Here is a 24,599-nt window from a genome sequence, read left to right on the forward strand (position 1 = left end):
AGATGATTTAACTAATAAATAGTGGAGCCAGGACCCAACTATCAACTTCACAGTCTGAGTTCCTAACGAAGATGCTAAGCTGCTTCTTGATATATAAAGTATGATCTGTTTTTCTTGAAAAACTAATTCCTTTCCCCTCTCCTGCTCCCCCAACCCCCATAAAGAAATACCAATAGGCATACAGCGAAAGTCTTTCTCCTACCCAGAATCACATCACTCCCACCCTGCCAAATCTCCTCTCTGGAAGAAACTAGTCTTAGCAGTTTCCCCTGTAGACTTTCAGAGAAATGTTATACATATATAAAAATTATCAAAGAGTAGTATGCTATAATGTACCTTGCTTTTTTCACATATATGTTGGAAATAATTTTAAGTATATCTGAGTTATTTTTTAATGGTTATGCAGCATTCCACTAAATGGCTATTCATATAACCAGTTCCCTACTGAAAACATTTAGGTTGCACCTAATCCTTCATCACTATAATCAATGCTGTAATGAATATATGTGTGTGTGTTTATATATGTATATACATGTACCAGTATGTCACATGTACCAGTATGTCAAGGTAAATTCTTTTCTTTCCTAAGGTAAATTCTTGGAAGGATTGCTAAGTCACAGATTTATGCATATTATTTTTCCCAATATTGTATTATGAACAGTTTCAAACAGAAAAAAGGACAGAATTTTACAGTGGATATCTATATGCACATCATCTGGATTCATGCATTAACATTTTACTGTACTTTTCTATCATATATGTATCCATCCATCAATCCATCCTTTTTGATACATGTTCAAAGTATCTTTCTGGTATTTCTACAATTTCATTTTTTGCATTTAAATGTTTGATCTATGGACAGATGTTTCAAATGAGAACTCTGTAGCTTTAGAGCTCAAAAGGACTATATAATTCATATCCTCAGACTCCAAACTCTTCCTGATGCATGGCTCTGTCAAAACTAGCAACCACAGCACTGGACAGCAGCAGCAGCAGCCAGGTCTTTCTTGTAGCAGCAATGACTTCAACCTCTTGGGTAGAAAGGAAAAAAAGAGAAGAGATAGTAATATTGGACATCAGCTTCACAGCCTTATCTTGTCTCCTATGTGTGCCAGAGTGCTTGCGCAGAAATTGGGAGAAAGTAGAGGGTGTGAAACTGGTTTTGTCCATCTCTCAGACTGGTGACACAGCTAACAAATAACTATTTGATAGAACTGCCCCATTTCTGGGGCGCCTGGGTGGCGCAGTCGGTTAAGCGTCCGACTTCAGCCAGGTCACGATCTCGCGGTCCGTGAGTTCGAGCCCCGCGTCGGGCTCTGGGCCGATGGCTCGGAGCCTGGAGCCTGTTTCCGATTCTGTGTCTCCCTCTCTCTCTGCCCCTCCCCCGTTCATGCTCTGTCTCTCTCTGTCCCAAAAATAAATAAAAAACGTTGAAAAAAAAAATTAAAAAAAAAAAAAAAAAAAGAACTGCCCCATTTCTATCACCTGTCCCTTAGCTCATGATATTGTTTATTTTATTTTATTTATTTTTTTTTAATTTTTTTTTCAACGTTTTTTATTTATTTTTGGGACAGAGAGAGACAGAGCATGAACAGGGGAGGGGCAGAGAGAGAGGGAGACACAGAATCGGAAACAGGCTCCAGGCTCCGAGCCATCAGCCCAGAGCCTGACGCGGGGCTCGAACTCACGGACCGCGAGATCGTGACCTGGCTGAAGTCGGACGCTTAACCGACTGCGCCACCCAGGCGCCCCAGCTCATGATATTGTTTAAATGGCCTTCTCCACATCCTGAAATCTGAACTGTTCTTTCAAGGCCCAGCTCAAGTTTTATCTCCTCTGTGATGCTGCCATTGATTCTCTCTTCTATGTTTCAAAGAATTTTATTTTCCTGGCGCTTATGAATTTTTTACTTTGCACTATAAATAAATCTGTACCTAAATTTGAAGGAAGGAGCCATTTATTATTTATATTTATAGTCCCTAAAATGTCTCACATAGTATTGTGCATGGTATTAAATAATATTTAACAGTAGATAATAATTCAATAATTATTTATTGAATGATCTTAAACAATCCTGTTAACCACAGGAGAGGGACCTGTCTTTTGAGGCAAGACCATACATTTTAGGACCTCTGCATCCTGTCCCCTCTGTGGAGCCAAAACACTGCTTGCAGAACAGAGGAGAGGGTACACAGAGATGAAATGAGGTATGGTTGGGTAAGGCCAAAGATGGCAGTGCTATTTAAAACACACTAAAGAGGGGGCACCTGGGTGGCTCAGTTGGTTAAGCATCTGACTTCTGCTCAGGTCATGATCTCACTGCGTAGGGTTCTGCACTGACAGCTCAGAGCCTGGAGCCTGCTTTGGATTCTGTGTCTCCTTCTCTCTCTACCCTTCTCCCATTCACACTCTGTCTCTCTCTCAAAAATAAATAATAAACATTTAAAACTAAATAAACAAACAAATAAATATATAAAATGTCACTGATAGAAACATTTCAGCGAAAATAGCTACATGATCAAAAATCAACATGTAATTAGCAAATACACTTATAAAAAAATAAATAGAACACACTAAAAGGGAGTCTGGGTAGCTCAGTCGATTAAGCGTCCAACTTCAACTCAGGTCATGATCTCACTGGTCGTGGGTTCGGGCCCCACATCAGGCTCTGTGCAGATGGCTCAGACCCTAGAGCCTGCTTCAGATTCTGTCTCTCCCTCTCTCTCTGCCACTCTCCCACTTGTGCTCTCTCTTTCAAAAATAAACAAACATTAAAAACCCACTGAAACATGCAGGGTTCCGGAAATGAGGCCACCTTAGTGGTCTACTCCACTTAGATTGACTTGCACTTACTTAACGATAAGCCTTTCTCCCTCATTTTTAAAAATGTTATTGAGATATAATTCACATACCATGCAATTCACCCATTTCAAGTATATAATTCAATGGTTTTTAGGGTATGCAGTGTTCTGCAACGGTGGCCACAATCAATTTTGGAATATTTCATCACCCCCAAAAGAAACCCTATACCCATTAGAGTCATTCCCCATTTCAAGACTTGTTCCCCCTCTACATCCACCTAAGCAATTGCTAATCTACTTTATGTCTCCACAGAACTGCCTTACCCAATGTTCATATGCATGCAATCATACAATATGTGGCCTTTCATGTCTGAGTTCTTTCACTTAGCAGAATGTTTTCAAGGTTCATCTGTATTGTAACATGTATCACTGTTTCCTTTCTTTTTGTTGCTAAAACAATATTCCATTCTGTGGATGTATCACATTTACCCAATTATCAGTTGATGGACATTCAGGTTGTTTCCAGTTTTTAAAAAAAAATTTTTTTAATGTTTATTTATTTGAGAGAGATAGAGGGAGCAGGGAAGGGGCAGAGAGAGGGAGACACAGAATCCGAAGCAGGCTTGAGGCTTCGAGTTGTCAGCACAAAGCCCAACACGGGGCTCGAACCCACAAACCATGAAATCCTGACCTGAGCTGAAGTTGGACGCTTAACTGACTGAGCCACCCAGGCGCCCCAACATGTCTTCATTTCTTTTGGGCATACACCTAGGAGTGAAATTGCTAGATCATATGGTAATTCTGCTTAACTTTTGAGAACTGTCAGATTGTTTTCCAAAGTGGCTGCATCATTTTACATTCCCACTGACAATGTATGAGGGTTCCAATTTCTCTAGTTCCTCAGGAACACTTGTTATTTTCTGTACTTTTGATTATAGCCATCATAGTGGGTGTGACATGCTATCTCATTATTTGGATCTGCAAGTGCCTAGGAACTAATAATGTTCAGCATTGTTTTGTGTACTTATTAGCCATTTAAATATTTCCTTTGGAGTAATGTCAATTCATATTTTTTGCCTAGTTTAAATTAGGTTATCTTTTTATTATTGAGTTGTAGATTTCTTTATATATAATACAAGTCCCTTATCAGATATGTGATTTGTAAATATTCTCTATCATATTGTGGTTTTAAATTTTTTTGTTTTATTTATTTTTGAGAGCAAGAGAGACAGAGCATGAGCGGGGGAGGGGCAAAGAGAGAGGGAGACACAGAATCCAAAACAGGCTCCAAGTTCTGAGCTGTCAGTACAGAGCCTGACCTGGGGCTTGAACTCACAGACTGTGAGATCATGACCTGACCTGAAGTGGGATGCTTAACCAACTGAGCCACCCAGGTGCCCCATGGGTTGTTTTTTCACTTTCTTGAAGAGATCCTTTGAAGCACAAATGTTACTAATTTGATAACTTCCAATTTATGTTTTCTTTAGTTGCTTATGCTTTTGGTGTCATATCTAACAGGGCTTTGTCTAATCCAAGATCAGGAAGACTTACTCCCATACTTTCCTTAAGTGCTTGTTATGAACCCAGTTGTGTCACCCTGAAACTCCTATGTTGAAGCCTTAAACCCCAGTGTGGCTGTTTTGGGGGTTAAGACTTTTAAGGAAACAATTAGGTTTAAATGAGGTCACAGGGTGGGGTCCTAACAGAATAGGGACTGGCATCCTTATAAGAGACATCAGGAGTGCACACACACAGAGGAAAGGTCATGTGAAGAAAGAGCAGAGAAGGTGGCTGCATTCAAGCCAAGAGAGTGTTCGCTGCCCTGCTGACACCCTGATTTTGCGCTTATAGCATCCAGAACTGTGAGAAAATAAATTTCTGTTGTTTAAGTCAACTATTCTGTGACATTCTGCTATGGCAGCCCTAGCAGACTAATAGTGTTTTATAGTTTTCACTCTTACAGTTAGGTCTATGATTCATTTTGAGTTAAGTTTTATCTAATTTCATTCTTTTGCATATGGATATCCAGTTTTCCCAGCACTATTTGTTGGGAAGACCATTCTTTACCCATTGAATTATCTTGGTACCTTTGTCAAAAATCACCTGACCATAATATGATGGTATATTTTGGACTCAATTGTATTTTGTTACCCTAGAGATCTATCCTTAAGCCAGTACCACACAGTTTTGATTACTGGAGCTTTGTAGTAAGTTTTGAAATTAGAAAGTGCAAAACCTCCAACTTTGTTCTTCTTTCTCAAAATGGTTTTGGCCATTCTGGGTCCCTTGAATTTCCATATGCATTGTAAGATAAGCTTGTCAATTTCTGCAAAGACAGTGGGATTTTTGGTAGGAATTATGTTCAATCTATAGATCAATTTGGGGAATGTTGCCACCTTAATAATAAGTGCCCCAAGTGCCCCTTAGATCACTGTTTCTACACCACCTGCCCTCCCCCCACCTGTTATTTTCCTGCCTCTCTCCAGGAGTAGGGCAGCACCCTCAGGGTTCCATCCCAGCCACTGACCTTTAAAACTCCAGTCCTTAAGCCCCCCTGGTTGCAAGAACTCAGGAAATTCAGCCTTTCTTATTTTTCCAGCCGATGGTTTTGGGGAAATGTTCTCCTTGTGCATTCTCATGTCTCTGTCTCTGTCTCTGTCTCTGTCTCTCTCTCTCGCCTTTCTCTGCAACCACAGGTCTTTCCCCTCCACAGTACCCATGATACATTTCTCCCCTAAAGTACGTCTCTATACTTCCTACCTTCTTCAATGTGGCTTCTTCCTTACCTTTAGTTGTAGATTTTTTTTCTGTCAGTCTTCAGGTCGATTTTTGGGCTATTTAGAATGATATGATAGTTATCTAGTTGTGTTTGTGGGAAAAGACAAGCCTAGTTTCCTCCTACTCAGCTCCCATTTTCTTTACTCTCTCCGTATAATTATATATCTTTTAAGGAAGCTGAGAGGAAATTATATATTTATATTTTGTAATATTAATCTTGTAATTTACCATTTCTGGTGGTCTTCATTTGTTACTGTGGATTTGAGTTACCATTTGGTATTATTTCCTTAATATTGCTTTGCTCCCACCCACCTCCTTAATTCTGTTATTATCAAATATATTACACTTTTATATGCTATTGGCTCAACAATACAATTATAGTGTCTTATGCAACTGATTTTTAGATCATTTAAGAAAGAAGAAACATGTAATTTTATTGTATTTTATAATTATTTTACCAGTGGTTGGTTTTTCTTGATTTATTTTTATTTTTTCCATTAAAAAATTCAAGTATATTAACATACAGTATTATATTAGTTTCAGGTATACAATATCATGATTCAACAAGCCTATACATTTCTCAGTGCTCATCAAGTTATGTATGTATGTATGTATGTATGAATTTAGTAGGCTGCATGCCCAGCACAGAGCCCAATGCAGAGCTTGAACTCATGATCCTGAGATTAAGACCTGAGCTAAGATCAAGAGGTAGACGCTCAACCAACTGACCCACCCAGGCGCCCCCAATTTTGTACTTATTTTTTTTAAGTAAGTTCTAGTCCCAACATGGGGCTTCAACTCATGACCCTGACATTAAGAGTCACATGCTGTACTTACTGAGCCAGCGAGATGCTCCAAGTTAAGTGTACTCTTAATCCCCTTTACCTAGTTCGTTCATCCTGCCCCCTCCCCACCCCCCGCCGCCACACACACAACCAACCTCCCCTCTGGAAACCACCAGTTTGTTCTCTGTATTTAAGAGTCAGTTTAGGGGTGCTTGGGTGACTCAGTTGGTTGAATGTTTGACTCTTGAGTTTGGTTCAGGTCATGATCTCATGGTTCATTAGATTATGCCCCACATTGGGCTCTACACTGACATTATAGAGCCTGCTTGAAATTCTCTCTCTCCTCTCTGCTCTTCCCTCTCTTTCTCTAATAAATAAAATAAAATTTTAAAAATCTTTTTAAATTTTTTTTTAACGTTTATTTATTTTTGAGACAGAGAGAGACAGAGCATGAACGGGGGAGGGTCACAGAGAGAGGGAGACACAGAATCTGAAACAGGCTCCAGGCTCTGAGCTGTCGGCACAGAGCCTGACGCGGGGCTCGAACTTATGGACCGCAAGATCGTGACCCGAGCTGAAGTCAGACGCTTAACCGACCAAGCCACCCAGGCGCCCCTAAAAAATCTTTTTAAAGAAAATCTGATTTTTTTGGTCTCTTGTTTCCTCATTAAATTGTTTCTTAAGTTCCACATATGAGTGAAATTATATGGTATTTGTCTTTCACAACTGGTTTGGTTTTTTGTGTGGATTCCAATTACTGTCTGGGGTCACCTGATTCCAACAGCAAGAACTTCTTTTTGTATCTTGTAAGGTAGGTCTACCAGCAACAAAATCTCAGTTTTTGTTTATCCAAGAATGTCTTTATTTCACTTCATTTCTGAAAGATAGTTTTGCTGGATATAGGGTTCTTGGTTGACAGTCAGTCCTTTGATTACATCATTCCGCTTCCTCTGGGCCTCCATTTTTTTTTTTTTTTTTTTTTTTACTGAAGAAAAGTCAGCTCATAACCTTATTTGGGTTCCTTTGTATATGACAAGGCATTTTTCTCAGATTGCTCTCAAGATGTTCTGTTAAAAATTTGGTTTTTTAAAATTTTTACTATGATGTTCCTTGGTGTGGATTTCCGTTTATCCTATCATTGAGCTTCTTTGATTTATACAGATCAATGTTTTTCATTGAATTTGCGATGTAGTCAGCCATTATTTTATGTCTTTGAATATATTTTCTGTCCCTTACTCTCCTTCTAATATACTCATTACACATGAGTTGGTGTTCTAAATTATGTCCTACATTGCTCTTGGGTACTATTCATTTTCTTTATTACTTCTTCTATTCTTCAGATTGCATAATCTCTGTTAATCTATCTTCAAGTATGGTGATTCTTTCTCTTGCCAGCTCAAATATGTTGAGCCTCTCAAGTGAAATTTTCATTTAAGTTACTATACTTTTCAACTCTAAAATTTCCATTTGGTTCATTTTTATCTCCATATTGATATTCTCTATTTGATGAAATACTTTCACCATATTTTTCTTTACCTCTTTAAGCCTGGTGTCCTTTAATTTTTTGACATTTTTATACTAACTGCTTTGAAGTCTTTGTCTACTAAATTCAGCATATGCTTCCTCTCAAAGGCAGTTTCTGTTACCTTTTCTTTCCTGTGTTGACTAGGCTTTCCTGTTTCTTTCCATATGTCATAATTTTTTTGTGGAAAACTGGATATTGTAGATAATGTGTTATAGAAACTCTATAGATTAATTGATGCCCTCCTGCATGGGGCTTCTTTATGTTTCCTTTTTATTTGTTTAGTGACTTGGCTGGACAATGTCAATGAAATCTATATTTCCCACAGGATGCAGCCTCTGATGCTGTTCCTCAGAGGATGTAGCCTAGGGCATACACACTGTCATCCAAGGAAGACCACAGTTTTCGTTTTAGCCTTCTGTGATCTATTAAGTGTCTGCCTCTGTTGGTTCCATACCCAGCTGTTAACCTCCACCAACTGCTCTATTATACCGTATAATTCCTTGAGGTATAAATTGCTTCACAGTCTCAGCCAATTATATTCAAGCCCCATTTCATGATTTTGAGGCCACCCTTTGACATTTGTTTTAACCCTAGGATAACTCTTTCCAGCTGTTTCTCTCTGGTTCTCTGCTAAAACTTCTAGTTAGTCTATAGGCTAGTTTGTTGGTCTTATTGAGCTATCAGCGTCCTCTTCATTTCTTAGAACAAAAATCTCCACTGTTTTTGAGAGTGCCCTTAGACTTGAACTTTCCCATACTCAGTTCCAAATAAAGTCAGTCTTCTTGGGAAGGACTACAGAGGTTTCTGTCCTTGTGGCTTGCCTTTGCCTCCATGCTACTAGCAAGGTGGGCCAGGCCTATTATTCTTGGAATGCTCTGCCTGGGTTTAAGCTTTTGCTCCATAAGTGGGACTGGAATAGGAACGCAGTTTCAGACCTCTTAGTTATTCTTGGCTAGACCAGAACTTCTGTAACACAGAGGTGAGGAGGATGAGAAATGCTGGCAACCTCTCTTGGGGAGATATCACCTCAAACTGGGAGCTAGGGGAAGAGGAAGTCTTATATTCTTGGCCACATCCAAGCTGAATAGTGTTTCTGTCATGGTGAGCTCGGGGGGAGGGAGGGAGTAGGTTGTGGTCTAAATGCCACACTCTCACTGCTCTTACCAAGACTTAGATTTCCTTGAATAAATGTTTCTCCACTTTGCTGTATGCCCTTAGGACAATTTCCAGTGATAAATGATTGGGCTTTTTTTTTTCAAATTTATTTTCACAGTTTACAGTTATTTTGCTGGGGAGAAAGGCGTCGGCTTCTGCCTAAGCCTCTCTTTTAACCAAGGTGGAGATTTTCATATACTCAAAAATGTGCAGAGAATTGCTTTCATGAAAGGTGGAAATTTTCCATGAAGAGCTTTCATACGTTATCTATTGATTATCTCTCACATCTATACTTTTCACCCTCAAGGCTATTGCCTTGCATATATTCTGCATCACTTCTTGCCTCAAGTACTTCACTAACCTCCTAACTAGTCCTCCATCTTAATTTTCTCCCCCATTCAATCTATCCTCCTGCTACTGGAGTGAATCATCTGAAACTTTCTTGATTATTTACCTTGAGTGGTTCTGTAATGACTATAGACTAAACTCCCAATTACTTGGCATGGTACACAGGCCCTTAAACAGATAGCTCCAACTTTCTAGCCTCATCTTTTGGCAATTTTCCAGATCTATCTTACATTCTAATCATAGAAGATAACTAGTCTTACCATGGCGGTCGGCTATCTTTCAAACTTTTGTGTTGGAGCCATGCTATTCCCTTTCCTTCTCTGTCTTGTAAATTTCTACTTACTCCTCTTTGTTCTGCAAAGGCCTGATCAAATAATATCCATCTTTTTCCAAGCACCTATCAAAGTCAGTTTATTGAGTTGAAAATCACATGTTAAATCAGAAATCAACAAATATTTGTTGAATGAGTATGTCTTATAAACCTCTTTACTATATTTCTCCTTCCTTTCTAGACTCAAATTAAAAAACATAAGAAATGGGGCGCCTGGGTGGCTCAGTAGGTTGAGTGGCTGACTTCAGCTCAGATAATGATCTCGCAGTTTGTGAGTTCGAGTCCCATGTCAGGTTTTGTGCTGACAGCTCAGAGCCTGGAGCCTGCTTCTGATTCTGTGTCTTCCTTTCTCTCTGCCCCTCCCCTGCTTTCTCTTTGTCTCTCTCTTTCTCGAAAATAATAAACATTAAAAATATTAAAAAAAGAAAACCATAAGAAATATTGAGACACTTTGCTTTGTAGAAAAATAGAGTTGGTATTAAAAGAATATTAGAAATGAAGTTACAGCTGCCATTCTATTTAAATGAATAATAGCTAAAAGTATATTTATTCAGGGAGGAACCTCCTCTCCAAAAGATGGGAGTATGTGGGTAGCCGTGTTATAATTCTAATAAAAGGTAATTCAGCTTCTGGGCTGTGCATTCTAGAGGGGGAAAAGGAAGGCTTCATCACCACATATTTATTTATGCAAGAAAAGTAGAATAAGTATATTCTGGGATAATTCTCACCCTGAATGCCCTTTGTTCTTAGGAGTTCTATACCTAGATAGGAAGATAAAGAAATTGGAATATCAAAATGTGGCATTCTGAGTACATTTACTTACTCAGGAAATCTGGGAAAGGTCCTGTTTAATTTACAAATGGAGTATAATCAGATTCATTGTCCTCACCAAGTTAGGAGAAATAAAAGGGAATTATGTTGGTTCTTACATTTTCCTTTTTCAGGTGAAGTATCTAAAGCTAATAACAAAACCATCTGAAAGGGTATATTACTCAATAATAAAAATAAATACTGGAATTCTGATTCCTAAGTTAATTCCCTTAATATAATTTAGATGCCTTTAGATAGATGCCTTGTTTACTATATATATATCTATATATCTATCTATCTATCTATATATATATATATATATATACACAGTAGTATAAAGTAGGTGATTCAATTTATTTAATGTTAACTATAGGCTAGTCAGTGAATAGCATGAGAAGAAGCAATAAACTCTAGCTCTTTTTTCCCATCTCACGGTATCTGAGGATAAAAATAAAAATCTACCCCAAATTTCTTGGTTCTCAATTAAGAAAATTCCCCAGACTTGTTTTTCAATGGAAAAGAATACTAACTAGATCTCAAAGAGTTGTTTCTCTGTATAAAATTTGCAAAATTGTATTTTTCCACTGTGTACCTTTGAGCAATGTGAACAGCTATGTTGTTTTCTGGTCAACACCTTTGGAGAAGCCACGTGCGCCAGAGCCAGTGCTCCACCTCAAGCGGCTCCCAGTAATTCTGTCCTGGTACTGACCTGAGGCAGTCATTTGTGCTAAGAAGAGCAGGTACACAGAGGTAGCATCCAATTGCAGGTGTCCCCACTGGTCATCACTCACTACGGTGGCGCAGGTTTTGGTATTGTATTTGGCATGGAGGCTATCCCTGGTACTCTGACTATATTTGAAGGATTCTACTTTATCCACCTGAAGAAAACAAGAACAGTGAAAGAAGGCTATGCAGAAAAGTTGTCCCATATGCCATACTTCTGTCATACTCTCACATTTATCAGTGCATTTGGTTTTCAGGCAACTGTGAATATTTAAAATATGCTGTTACCTCTTTTTCCTGACAGTGACATAACTAGGAAAGTCTGCTGTTGCCATTTTTTTTAATTTAAGCAATCAAATTATAAAATAATACCAGTTAAAACCAGCTATTTCCTGCTCATTACCTCTCTTTTACTTTTCAGATGGCTGTTTTGCCACATTGTAGACATAAACTCAGATGCCAGTGGTTGAGTGAAAACAGCCTAATGAGAGATAATTAAATTATAAAAAGATGAATTAGTTCCTAAAACAGAGGTAGGAATTTTGAAGGAAATTCAGACAAAGGGATATATGTTGAAGGAGTAATGAAAAGAGTGGCAGAGAGATACATGGAGTGACAGAGAAAACATATGAAAGAAAGCTGAAACCAGAAGTGAGAAAGGAAACACTGTGCAAGGGACAACTGAAAGACTTAGCTCCTGAAACTTAGATTTGATTATATGGGCATCTGATATATGACAGTAACTATTATACTTTTAAATATGGTTCATGAAGTTAGTGAATTTAAACCTATTTGGTAAGGTAGAACATACAAATACCTAAAATACAAAAAAAAGTAGCAAAGAAGGGGAAAAGAGAAATGATGACTATGAGACTCCAGGAGAGAAAGCACGAATAAAGAAGTTCAGAAGTATGGAATTGATTTCCTTTTATTTCTACTTTAGCCTTGTGTGCCTGTGGATAGTCACTTTATTAATCTGGGCTTTGCTTGCTTCTTCTAATAAAATGTAATCTTGGACTCAAGAAAATCAGTTTAAATTCAATTGTGCAAGGTGTGTAAAGATCTCCTAGGATAAATGTAAAACACTTTTTTTTGGTAAAATACTTTCGAATGAAAAAAAATCATAAATGCAAAAGATAAACCACAGACTGCTAAAAAATATTTGCAGTGTGACAAATATGTGACAAAACATTAATATCCATGATATACAGGAACTCAAGTAGTCAAGAAAGAGCCCAAAAGAAAAATAGGCAAAGGATCTAAAAGGTAATTAAAAGAGGAAATGAAAATTTTCAATTTACACCAGAAAAGACGCTCAACTTCATTCAAGGTCAAGAAAATGCAAATTAATGCAAGGAGATATAAATCCTAGACACTTATCTCCAATCCTAAAACCTACAACACTGACAAAAGGTTTTTCCTCTAAATTTTGTACCAAAATGCATTTAGTGGCAAAACCTGACTCAGATTGACATGGGGCTATTTGTAGTTTTAATTTGTTCCACTCAGTGTGGAAATGCATGCTCCCCTACAGAGAGATTACTGTTTTTGATAATCCAGTGCTGTTCTGGACCTCCTGAGAGCATAACATAATATATAGCACATGCACTGGACTTAAAAATCTGAAAAAATTTGAATTCTAAAATTTATCTGGTCCCAAGGGTTTCAAATGAGGGCTTAGAGCCTGTGTCCTCTTTACTCAATGTCCAGAATTGCATGTACAGTAGTGATGAAGTATATTAAAGAGCCATTTGTAGAGGGGGCGAAAAAAGACTGAAAGGAAACATGCTAGTGGTAACTGGGTGGTGAGATCATGGATGACAGTTCCTTCCTTGATTCTACAAATTTTCTAAACTTAAGTGTCCGCTGTTGGTGAAGTTGAAAAAACATAAGCTGTAAACATTCCCTAAAGGGTAGAGACACTATTGCAATGAGCTTTTATTCGAGAGGGAGCTGGTACCAATGCCATACCTGTCGGATCATGCAGTGGAGCAGTCCTCTCATCAGCTTCACTACACTCTGCAGAAATAAATGGAAACAAGACTGTTATAAACATCCCTAGATGCAGGAACACTTACTCAGCAACTGCAGTTGGTACATGACCTTTTGCAAATGAGTAACCCTATCCTGGGCTCCTATTTACATGGCATTTACTTTATAGGTACACAGAAGAGCTAAATTGCAGCTAAAAGTGGAATCAAAAGCTGCAGTTGCTGCCTCCCTCAAGTCAAAAAAAAGAATCCAAGCTCCAACAGGCTTATGTAAAACCAAGCCAACCATCCTATTAGAGGACATTCCACCCCGAGAAAAGAGGCAAGTCAGCTCTGAACTCCTAAAGCTATAAGGGTATTCTAGAATAGTTCCTAGGGCCTGGAAAAGCCAATGGCGTCACTTTTTACTTTTTCTAAAGTAGCCCAGACTTACCTTCAGGAGTTCACAGAAATATTTATCTGTACATTTTCCCTAAAGAATAAATGAACTTCAACTCAGAATAAGTATAAAGGGGAACTGTTAGTGCAACTCAACCTCTTTTGCATGGGGAAAAAAAAGCCACAGTATTCTTAGGTCTCAAGTCATCACTCTTTCTCTTACTGGGGCTTGGAAAGTTTCTTTTTTTAATGTTTGTTTATTTATTTTGGGAGAGAGATAGTGAGCATGGGAGGGACAGAGAGAGAGAGAGAGGGAGACAGAATTGCAAGCAGGCTCCATGCTAACAGCATTATGTCTTATGAAAGACATTGAAGATGACACACAAAAAATGGAAAAACATTCCATGCTTATGGATTGGAAGAACAAATGTTGTTAAAATGTCTATATCCACTCAAAGTCAAAGCCATCTATAGATTTAATACAATCCCTGTCAAAATACCACCAGCATTCTTCACAGAGCTAGAACAAACAATCCCAAAATGCGTATGGAACCAGAAATATCCTGAATAGCCAAAGTCATGTTGAAAAAGAAAACCAAAGCTACAGGCATCACAATTCCGGACTTCAAGCTGTATTACAAAGCTGTAATCATCAAGGCAGTATGGTACTGGCACAAAAATAGACACACAGATCAATGGAATAGATTAGAGAACCCAGAAATGGACCCACAAATATATAGCTTCTCCATTTATTTAAGCTTTCTGTTTCACGGTCCAAAAGAAATACAACCAGGTTACTCCAGGATATGCTAGCTCAGAGGTGGCTTCAGGACACCTCTGAAAATTAATCTACTTAGGAGCCACATCACTCTGTTATTCCTTCAAAACACTGAAGTGGGACTATGAGCAATAGGCATGATAAGGATTTAGTACATGTTATGTCGGTTATGTTCCAACTCTTTATGCAGGCTTTTATTGAGAAAGAATAAAAAGTGTATTCTTGGGAGAGCTCCCTTTGTTAACTAATTGCTGTCTATAAATGGTGCCCTCCTCTTACACATCAAGGGAAGAAATCATATACATACATACATATACATGCATATATACATATATATGTGTATACACACACATATATACACACACACGCACAGATATATATATATATATATATATATATATATATATATATATATATGCATGTGTAGTCAGGCAGTATATGATCTCATCACCTCTTATTTTAATTTACTTCTATCTATCTATCTATCTATCTATCTATCTATCTATCTATCTATTTATCTATTTTGAGAGCAGGGGAGGGGAGAGAGATAGAAAGAGAGGGAGAGAGAGAATCCCAAGCAGTCTCCACGCTCAGCACAGAACCCGATGAGAAGCTCAATCTCATGATCGTGAAATCATGACCTGAACTGAAATTGAGTCAGACGTTTAACTGACTGAACCACCCAGGCACACCAAATCTCCTCACCTTTTAAAGTATGAAGCATTTATCATAAAATAATGAAACTGACTGCAACCCCTTTAAGAAAATCTCTATCATTACTTTGACCCTAATGAAAGAGACCATCCTTTTAATATACCCTGTTACAGAAAGCATCTGAACTATCTTCTACATGTCACCACATCCTCACAGGTTTCTATCACATTCTTTCAACTTTCTTGGCCATCAACAAGCCTTGCTACTGCTGTCTACATTTTCTTTAACTTAAATAGCAAACCTGGGAATCATGGACCCAGTGGAGAATTCCTGATTTCACTTTTGGCCTCCTGAAATGGCCATTGTCTGTCATTTCTGTCCTCAAATTCCAACTTCCAAGCCAGGATACAATTAATAGAAAGTATGGGCAGGTAGGAATGAGGGGAGGTATTTGTACTTTTGTATTCCTCCAAACTGGCCATTTTCTGTTTCATTGCTGTAGTTAGTATTAATTAGACATGTTTATTCATACACTAGAGCTTCTAACCACATCAAATGACACCCTCTTCTTACCTACTCTTTTTGAGGACATGGATCGACATACAGTAAAGCCTTGGATTCTGAGTAACTTGTTCTGCGAGTGTTCCGCAAAGATGAACAAACATTCCTAACAAATTTTATCTTGATAAACAAGTGATGTCTTGCAATATGAGTAGTACATGATGCCCAATGTCACATGATCACAACTGAGCCAATGGTTCTTCTCTTTCTCCCTCTCTCTCTCGCTCGCTCTGGGATTGTAGATGATCATCAATACAATGTCACATTTCTGTGAAATCCTCAAAAGGAGACAAAAGCAAGGGTCATTGGATAGGTTACTTGTTGGAAATTGCACAAAAAGAAAAAGATTCCATTGAGCCAATAGATAGCAGTGATTCTGTTAGTGATAGTGGAAGTCGTCCTACATAATAACCCTCCTCTCTCGTCTACCTCACACCAGCCATAAAGGTTTTCAAAGATAAGTGCAGGTTAATTTGTTTCTTTTTCTTTTAGTTTATTTATTTATTTATTTATTTATTTATTTATGAGAGAGCGAGAGTGAGCACACACGTGCAAGTTGGGGAGGGGCAGAGAGAGAGAGAGAGAGAGAGAGAGAGAGAGAGAGAGGGCGGGAGAGAGAGAGAAAGAATCCCAAGCAGGCTTTGCAAGGTCGGTGTGGAACCTGATGCGGGGCTAAATTCACAAACAACGAGATTGTGACCTGAGTCAAAATCGGACGCTTAACTGACTGAGCCACCCAGGCGCCCCTCATTTATTTATTTTTCTTTATATTTTGCATTTTCTTTATTATTTTGTATTATATTACAGTATTGTAATCATTTTTATGTAAATATTTTTGGGTTGTGGAATGAATCATCTGAGTTTTCATTATTTCTTATGGGGAAAATTTGCTTTGATATACAAGTGCTTTGGATTAAAAGCATGTTTCTGGAACAAATTATACTTGCAAACCAAGGTTTTACTGTATTTGTAAACTGACTATATAAGGACATATAACTATGTACAACCACTTCTACTTTAAGTATTAATCTCTTTCTCTTCAGGTATATGTACAATCAGATGTTTGTTGGGCATGTAAAATATGCAAAACACTTTATCAGGCTTTGTGGAACATAAAGATAAGGGATACAGAGCACATACGTTAAAAAAAAAACCTAAACTACATAGTCTACCTAACAACTCCTAGTTATCCCTTAAAATCTAAATTTTCTGTGAATCCTTCCTTGCTTTGTTCAAGGTGAAGACAAGACATTCCCACCTCTGTCCCACAGAACTTTGTACTGTATCTCCTATATAGTACCTACAGTATCTGTCCTAATGTATTATTTATTTGTTTATATATCTGTATCCCTCATTAGACTATAAACTCTTTAAGAAAATGGGACAGAGACCAGGTTTAGAAATAAACCTTTAAGTCAGTGGATTGAGTAGGCTTTATTTTTAAAAATATATATTCCATGTTTGCAAGTAATTCCCAAATGGCTCATCAAAAAAATTGTGGGTGTGTGTATGTGTGTGCATGCATGCATGCATTTTGAGAAAGGGAAGATGTAAATAAGACAAAATGTTAACAATATAGTGAATCTAGATAAAGAGTGTATGCAAATATGCTCATTTTACTATTTCTTATAACTTTCCTATAAATTAAAAAATTTTTAAATAAGAAGTTGAGAGCTAAATATAAACATTTTGTCTCATTTTGTTTTTTTATATCTAGTACAGGGCCTGGCACATGACAATTACACAAAGTCTGCTAAATGAAAAAGTGAACATGTTGAATAGTACAGACCATAAGTGAGCTAGAAGTTCCAAGAAAGTCGCCCTGAGAAAGAAGTGACCACTGTACAACTGAGTGGTCTTATGAGGACAGAAACCACAGAAAAAGTGAGACTGGTGCTGGGCTTGAATGGACAGTATTAGTTCAGATTGGAAGAGAACGGGTATTGTGAGTGGAAGAAACAATTTGTTTTTGTTTTGGTTTTTTTTTGGAAGAAACAATTTGTAAAAAGATTTGGAGGTGAGACTGTCCATGGCTTCCATGGAGGAAAAATTCAAAGACTTAATCTGAAGTCATAAGATCCAGGTTGTATTCACAGCACCACCAAATTCCAGCTTCATCTCCAAGCTTCAATCCCTTCACATAAATTGAGGAAGATAATACCTAATTCACAGGGTGTTGTGAGAATAAAATACTAATAATTATGGGGAAGTACACAGTACAATAAAAAGTATTTACACAAATGTCAGGTATTTTTATTAAGGGATTGTTTTTAGAGGAATAAGGAAGATACCAATCTGGTTAGAACTGGGAGTAGGTAATACAGGGCCCCCAAATCTTACAATTTTGAAAAAGCAGGCTAGGACCAAGCCCTAGAGTCTTGGCTATTAATCAAAAACATCTGGATTTTACTTGTCAGGAAATGAGCCACAGAAACATTGCTGAGAATGCAAATGATATAATTAAAATGTGTTTTTCACAACAGTGTTGTGATCAAGGTTTAGACTATGGTTGAGGCAGAAGGGAACAGAAAGGAAGAGATGGATTAAAAAAAATTACATGAATCAACAGACTTTGGTCTGCATGTATCAAAAGGTAAAAGGGCAAGTCAGAAATCACCCTAATGGCAGCACGTTTCAAATGCTGTTTTATAGAACACTAGTCCAAGAAATTCTGAAAAGGGTGTAAACCTCACCCTCATCTTACATTTGAAACACACGTAAGTACATCAAAGGTTCAGAGAAATAATGGAGTAAAGAAACCCACTGTTTAACATACCCCCAAGGTTAGTTGACCTAATGTTCCATGCAATACACTCTGGGAAATTCTGTAAATAATGTTGCTTAGGTGACTGGTAGAATGAGGACACCAATAAGAGAACAAGGATGCCTGCTGAGTTGCTATTGTTAGCTAATCTCTTTTTTTAAAGTATTTGTTTATTTGAGAGAGAGAGAGTGGGCAAGCAGGGGGAGAGGCAGAGAGAGAGGAGAGAGAATCCCAAGTAGGTTCTGCACTGTCATGCCCCGATGTGGGGCTCGATCATACGGAACCGTGAGATCAAGACCTGAGCTGAAACCAAGAGTCGGGATGCTTAACTGACTGAGCCACCCAGGTGACCCAGTGATCTCTTTTGTTTGTTTTTAGTAGGGAACATGGGGTTTCAGACATCCTGATTTTGAGAAGACATAGGATATGCAGGTAGAACTGAACAGAAGACAATGAAAATCAGGGTTTGAAACTGAAGTGAGACCAGAACTAAAGATGAAGTTTTGGAAGTGATTCACATAAAGGTAATAGTTAAACTCATGAGAAAAGGTAAGAGACTACACAAAGAAAACAAAACTGAGGAAGAAGCAGAACTGGAGGCATCCAAAGAGCTACCTCTATTTGTGTGCCTATTTATTTTTATGGGTGTGCATCTTTATCTGTGTGACTAAGAGAAAAGGGCATTTGTAAAAACATATATGTGCATAATTATATTCTCACTCTAAGACAGAATAGTCACCTAAACCCTTGTCTCCTAATTCTCTTTAGTTCTTTGACATTATTTCGCAGAGAGAAACCAGTGTGAGAGTTGGAAGGAAGAGTAAAAATGATTAACAATTGGTTTAGGAAAATCCACACAGTAATGGAAAGTTGACCGTAGGTGGGAATTTCATCTGTCGATTTACTGGATTTAATCTATACTCATTTACTGGCCATAAGTCAATGGTTATTATCCCTAGTTTCACTTTAGAATCAGTAGTTTTTTTTAAAACTGAGGGCTACTGGAGGGGAGGTTGGTGGGGGGATGGGCTAAATGGGTGACAGGCATCAAGGAGGGCACTTTTCGGGATGAGCACTGGGTGTCATATGTCATCACTGGGTTCTACTCCTGAAACCAAGACTACTCTGTATGTTAACTAACTTGAATTTAAATAAATAAATAAAAAGAATCTAAAAAAAATAATGTCCCAGGGCTCCACTTCCAGAGATTTATATAAATTGTTCTAGGCTGGGGTTCAGTAAAGGTATTTCTTAAAAGCTTCCCAAAAGATTCCAATGTACGGCCAGAATAGGTTAGGGACAAATGTAGCTCACCACCTGTTATGTAAATAAAGCTTATCTCTGGCTCCTTTTGTGCAGCAACTGAAGTGCTGAGTAGTTGGGCAGAGATCACACGTGATCCACAATGCCAAAGATATTTCCTATCTGGACCTTTACAGAGATGATTTTCTGATCCCTGGTCTGAATTAACTGAGTCAGGTTTGAGAAAAGTTAATGAGACCTAATAATAAAATATGTTTTAATTCATAATGGAAGTTCATAGAAATTTTAGGATTCCCAAAGAAATGTTTATTTTTTGAAGGTGCTTTCTATTGTTATAATGTTTTTGAGATATTTCAAAGTTATTACTGAGGTAGTATGGAAAATATCTTTGGGTTCTGCTAAAAATTATTTAATGAAACATTAAAATTTAAAAGTAAACAACTCAATGTTTCCTTAAATTCCCCCCCTCCTCTGTTAAATTCTTTCTTCCTGGACCACAGAAGGAAAAATTTTAACTTTGCATAATGATTAGTCAACAAAGAGACAACAGATTTCTTCTAATAGTATTGAAAAACATTGGTCAAATTGTACTAGGTATGGAATCTTGGATATTGTTCCACTAATATTAATCTCTAGCAAAACAAACAAAATACTGAGCTCAAAATAGCCAAACATTACAGTAGGATGCAGAATTTCAGAGGTGGAGGGAGGAATAGGATTACAGGATTTTTAAAAAAACTCCTCCATATTTTCCAAATTCTTACAATGGTTACGTATGACTTTTATAAGCCATAAAAATATTGATCTGTACTTCTTAAGTTAGAGCAAAAACTCCAAAATTTTTTTTTGATGGACCTAGGTACATCCCAATAAATGGCTTGAAAGAATGGCAAATGCCTGCTGTTGCAGATGACAACATGGTGAAACTTCCCTATTGCCAAGGACTGCAACCCCGCAACATGTTGATGCCCTTAAAAAATAACCAAGTCTTGGGTGCCTGGGTGGCTCACTTGGTTGAGTGTCTGACTTCACTCGGGTCATGATCTCACGGTTCCTGAGTTCAAGTCCCACATGGGGCTTGCTGCTGTTGTCAGTGCAAAGCCCTCTTCGGATCCTCTGTCCCGCTCTCTCTGCCCCTCCCCCACTTGTGCTCTCTCAAAAAAATAAAATAAAATAACCAAGGCTCAATATTCTGATTTACAGATAAAGACTAGAATTCAGATTACCTAAGTCTGAGAGATACCACTTGAGCAGATGGCTGGTGTAGAATCTTCTCCACTAATGGAAAATAATTCACACATACCTTACAACTGACGGTGAAATTTCATAATATTAAGAGACCCATGTAGCTCAGAATATCATTTTCTTGGTCATTCAAGAGAACAGAGCACTCTCTGTCTATAAAGGATGCTACTTTACTGATGGGAAGGCCTTAAAATTTGGCTTAAACGCATCTGCTGATTCTGACCTTATTTTGTTTGGGGAGGGGGACAGGCTCTGAAACAGTGGTCATAGGTATAAATTCAACAAATAAAGTCTTTACTTGTGTCTAGTTGTGAAAGACTCCTAATTTGTGTCAGTTACCCTCATACGAATACCACCTATCAATGAACACTGGGTGCTATATGTAAGTGATGAATCGCTGAATTCTATTCCTGAAACCAACATTGCACTGTATGTTAACTAACCATAATTTAAATAAACATTTGCAAAAGAAACAACAAATACCACCTATAATTTTCAAAAATGAAGTAAAATTATAGATACCTGCCTCCAACATCCTTCTCAATGAGAATAAATATGCCGGAGACTGCAAAATACCTTTACTTAGACAATTATAAATTTCAGCAAAGATCCCACGATAGGCTTTTCCACTATAACAGAACAGACTGCCCTCTCCCCCTGAATCAGCAAGTTTCAAATTCCACTACACCAAAAAAAAAATCAGTACAATACAGGAAAGCATTCTGGAATGTAATTTCAAGAAGGTGAAGAGAGAGCGAGAAAGGCAAAATATAGTTCTTTTATCTCCTTTGAGCGACATTTCTTTAAAACCCTGCTTCCCATTCAACCTCCCAGCTCACACACAGCTCCAGATCTCTTTGTATATTTATTCTGAGTACCTGCTCCAGTTCATAGGCCTTTGCCTTATCCTCATCCCGGTCTGCATTCTTCCGATAGGCCAGGCCCAAACCCCACACAGCCAAGATACTGTACACATTATCTCGGACCCAGGCATCTTTCTGATCATAGCTGGCTGGAAGCAAGCCAGTCACTGGATTCTGTAAGACCAAGAAAAACAGGACAGGCAGGTAAACATAAGGTGTTAATATGAGGAGACCAAGTCTATCAAATGGGTTACTGAGGGACTTTGGTTTTTCTTCTACTTCACCACTCTTTAGTTTTATAACCTCCTCTTCTTCTGACCAAGTGCAAGCAAATGCTATCTTGAACAAGGGGGAAACGCCGGCTGAAAACTTCCAAATCTGAAATGTTAGTATTGTTAAAAGAGAGGTAGTGTTTTAACTTTCCAGTTAGAAGGAATAACTATTAACAAAAACCCAGCATTATAGGACTAGAAAAAATATATAATTAATAGTGTATACAAGGTACCACAAATCTTCAACAGTTTAGTCTTAAGATGACTAAATGTTCTCCTACTTCTTTTCTTTGGCTGGAGGACAAGAAGATGACCCCCAAACCTGGGGGAGGGGACGGGGAGTGTCAATAAACAAGCTTCAACACATTTTTCAGCTGTGCCCCTGGAACCCCGCTGTGGCTTCAGGGACGGGGTGGTGTGTGGGGGGGACGCTTAGAAGCCAAGGCTCAGGGCTCAAGGCTAACGGTACTTGACCCTAGTTCTGTTCTTGGCCCAACACCTATCTTTTCTTCAGGGTCCTCTACGCCTTCCCCAGCTAAGAGGCGGGAAGACCTGCTAAACACACACACACACACACACACACACACACACACACACACACACACCAGGGGTGGGTGTCACTCAGCAGTCTCTGTCTAGGCCATCACACTGCACATCCTCGATGATTACAGGCACCCCTTCACTTACCTGATGGCACAGGATGGTCTGATGCACCAGCCGAGCGTAGCCATCCAGTCGGACCCCGGAGTTACTTCGGCTCCTCATCGCGCCACGTTTCCAATCCCCTCAAGAGAAACAGCCTGCGTGCTACAGGGGCCCTGAGTCCTCCAAGTTAGGAGGCTCCCCAGTGCAGCTCCACCCTCGCGGGGGGGGGGGGGGGAAGAGCCCGAGTGCCAGGCCCCGGCAGAGCCCTCCCACAGCTCAGGCCTGGAGCCGGCCGTCCATGAGCCTGCGGCGGCCTCTGGAACTCCAGCCCACGCCAGCAAGTGCCCAAGACGCTCACGGTCTAGGGCCCTGCCGCAGCTCCCTGCCACCCTTACTCCCGTCGAGCCTCCCCGCGAGGTTCCTGCATCCCCCACTCAATCCCCGGAGGCGGCCGTGGCCCAGAGCCTCCCGCGCGGCCTGCGGCAGCAGGTCACTAGCTGCTGCGCCGCTTCCACCTTGCGGGAGACGGGAGCTGGAGGCGTGGCGGGCGCAGCGGGTCCTGGCAGCTGCGCGCTAAGTCCAAGGGGTTCGCCTCGTCCGCCCCGCCCGCGCGGGGGCCCCAGCACTCCCGCCCACTCCGCGGTCGAGAATGTGTCACCGTAGGCAATATGCTTTCAGAGGTTTATTTTCGAAACATTTCTAATGACGATTTAAGTTTTCCACACTTGCTGTGCATGCAGGATATTGAGGAGGCCTGGTTTCTTCTGCCGGCCTGGTTTTGGGAACCAATGGTAACTTCAGACCTAAGAGGCAAGACTCACACTGGCGTTAAGGGTCTAAAGAATTGGAATCTCTGGGGTTTTATTGTATTTTATACTTTTTCACTAAAAGAACAGCTTGAATTTCTCACTTTGACCCAAACCAAACAAGAAAGAACTCCCTAAGTTACTTTACTCCTTAGCAACTGCGGAAGAGCCAGGCCCGGGAAGGAGGGGGGCAGTGGTGCGCTTTGAGGAAGCTAGTTTTCGGGTAGGGAACCGGGCTGGGAGGGAGCAGTACCTCAAGACCGCCTTGGCCAGAGAGGAGCTAGAGGAGATTGTGTAACTGCCTTGGAAGGCTTCCACGTGCGCACGTAGATCACGAGGCTGAGGCACCAAACAGCTGAAAATAAAGGGGCTAAAGGGAGGCTAGAAAAGAAGCCTGCAGGCAACCCTGATCATTTGCCACAGGGTAATCGGCCCGCACCCCGCTGGGTGACCCATAGGGCCATTGCTCCCTCCGTTTGCAGCTCTCGACCCCAGTGCTTGATCACTGCTTATGCAAAGCCTGCACATGCTTTTCAAAAAATTTTTAACATTTATTTATTTTCAAGAGACACAGAGAGACAGAGTGCGAGTGGGGGAGGGGCAGAGAGAGGGAGAGGGAGATAGGGAACCTGAAGCAGGCTCCAGGCTCTGCTTGAACCCAGCAGCAGTGAGATCCTGACCTGAGCTGAAGTCGGGTGCTTAACAGACTGAGCCACTCAGGAGCCCCTGAACATGCTTTTCAAAGTTGGGTTTAAGTACCAACTCTCAGGGTAAAAGAGTTAGACTGACCTTTCAAATCCAATCTGGAGAATCTGTGATTCGAAACCTTCCCTAGCCACCTCACCCAAACTAACCACCCAAGTGGTTTTGCATTTTCATTTATCTCTTTATTTCTCTAAATTTAGTCTCTTCTCTCATAAGCTCCCTCCATTTCAACACCCCCCTCACCCCTGCCCAAATTAACCTCAAGCCCAGCATCAAGGAGGTAATTAGCAAATATTTGTTAATGATAATGAAGAATGAGAAAATGCTCAAGAACTCAGACCTGGAATTTTCAGTTTCAACGGCCAGTTAGATGCAGTGGTACACTTAGAATTATTCTCAAGTGAATAGTTTCCATTGT

General features: G+C 39.4%; 1 protein-coding gene across 6 annotated transcripts in view; it reads right to left on the reverse strand.

The window, feature by feature from the left end:
- The window catches only part of PHKA1 (phosphorylase kinase regulatory subunit alpha 1), a 158,221-nt gene extending 134,990 nt beyond the window's left edge, over positions 1 to 23,231 (reverse strand). For 4 of the 6 annotated variants that reach the window (XM_058714157.1, XM_058714153.1, XM_058714152.1 and 1 more), the window contains exons 1-4: positions 22,713 to 23,230; positions 21,769 to 21,927; positions 13,228 to 13,275; positions 11,243 to 11,411 (exon numbers count right to left, since the gene is read on the reverse strand). In XM_058714157.1, the coding sequence (XP_058570140.1) occupies positions 11,243 to 11,411; positions 13,228 to 13,275; positions 21,769 to 21,927; positions 22,713 to 22,790 (454 nt within the window). In that variant the 5' untranslated portion in view covers positions 22,791 to 23,230. Of the gene's footprint in view, positions 1 to 11,242; positions 11,412 to 13,227; positions 13,276 to 21,768; positions 21,928 to 22,712 lie in introns of all 6 variants that reach the window. The other 2 variants (XM_058714154.1, XM_058714156.1) reach the window with 2 other exon arrangements.
- Positions 23,232 to 24,599: the final 1,368 nt, after the last annotated feature.

Source organism: Neofelis nebulosa, chromosome X (genome assembly GCF_028018385.1).
Source record: "Neofelis nebulosa isolate mNeoNeb1 chromosome X, mNeoNeb1.pri, whole genome shotgun sequence".
In the NCBI taxonomy this organism is placed as follows: Eukaryota; Metazoa; Chordata; class Mammalia; order Carnivora; family Felidae; genus Neofelis; species Neofelis nebulosa.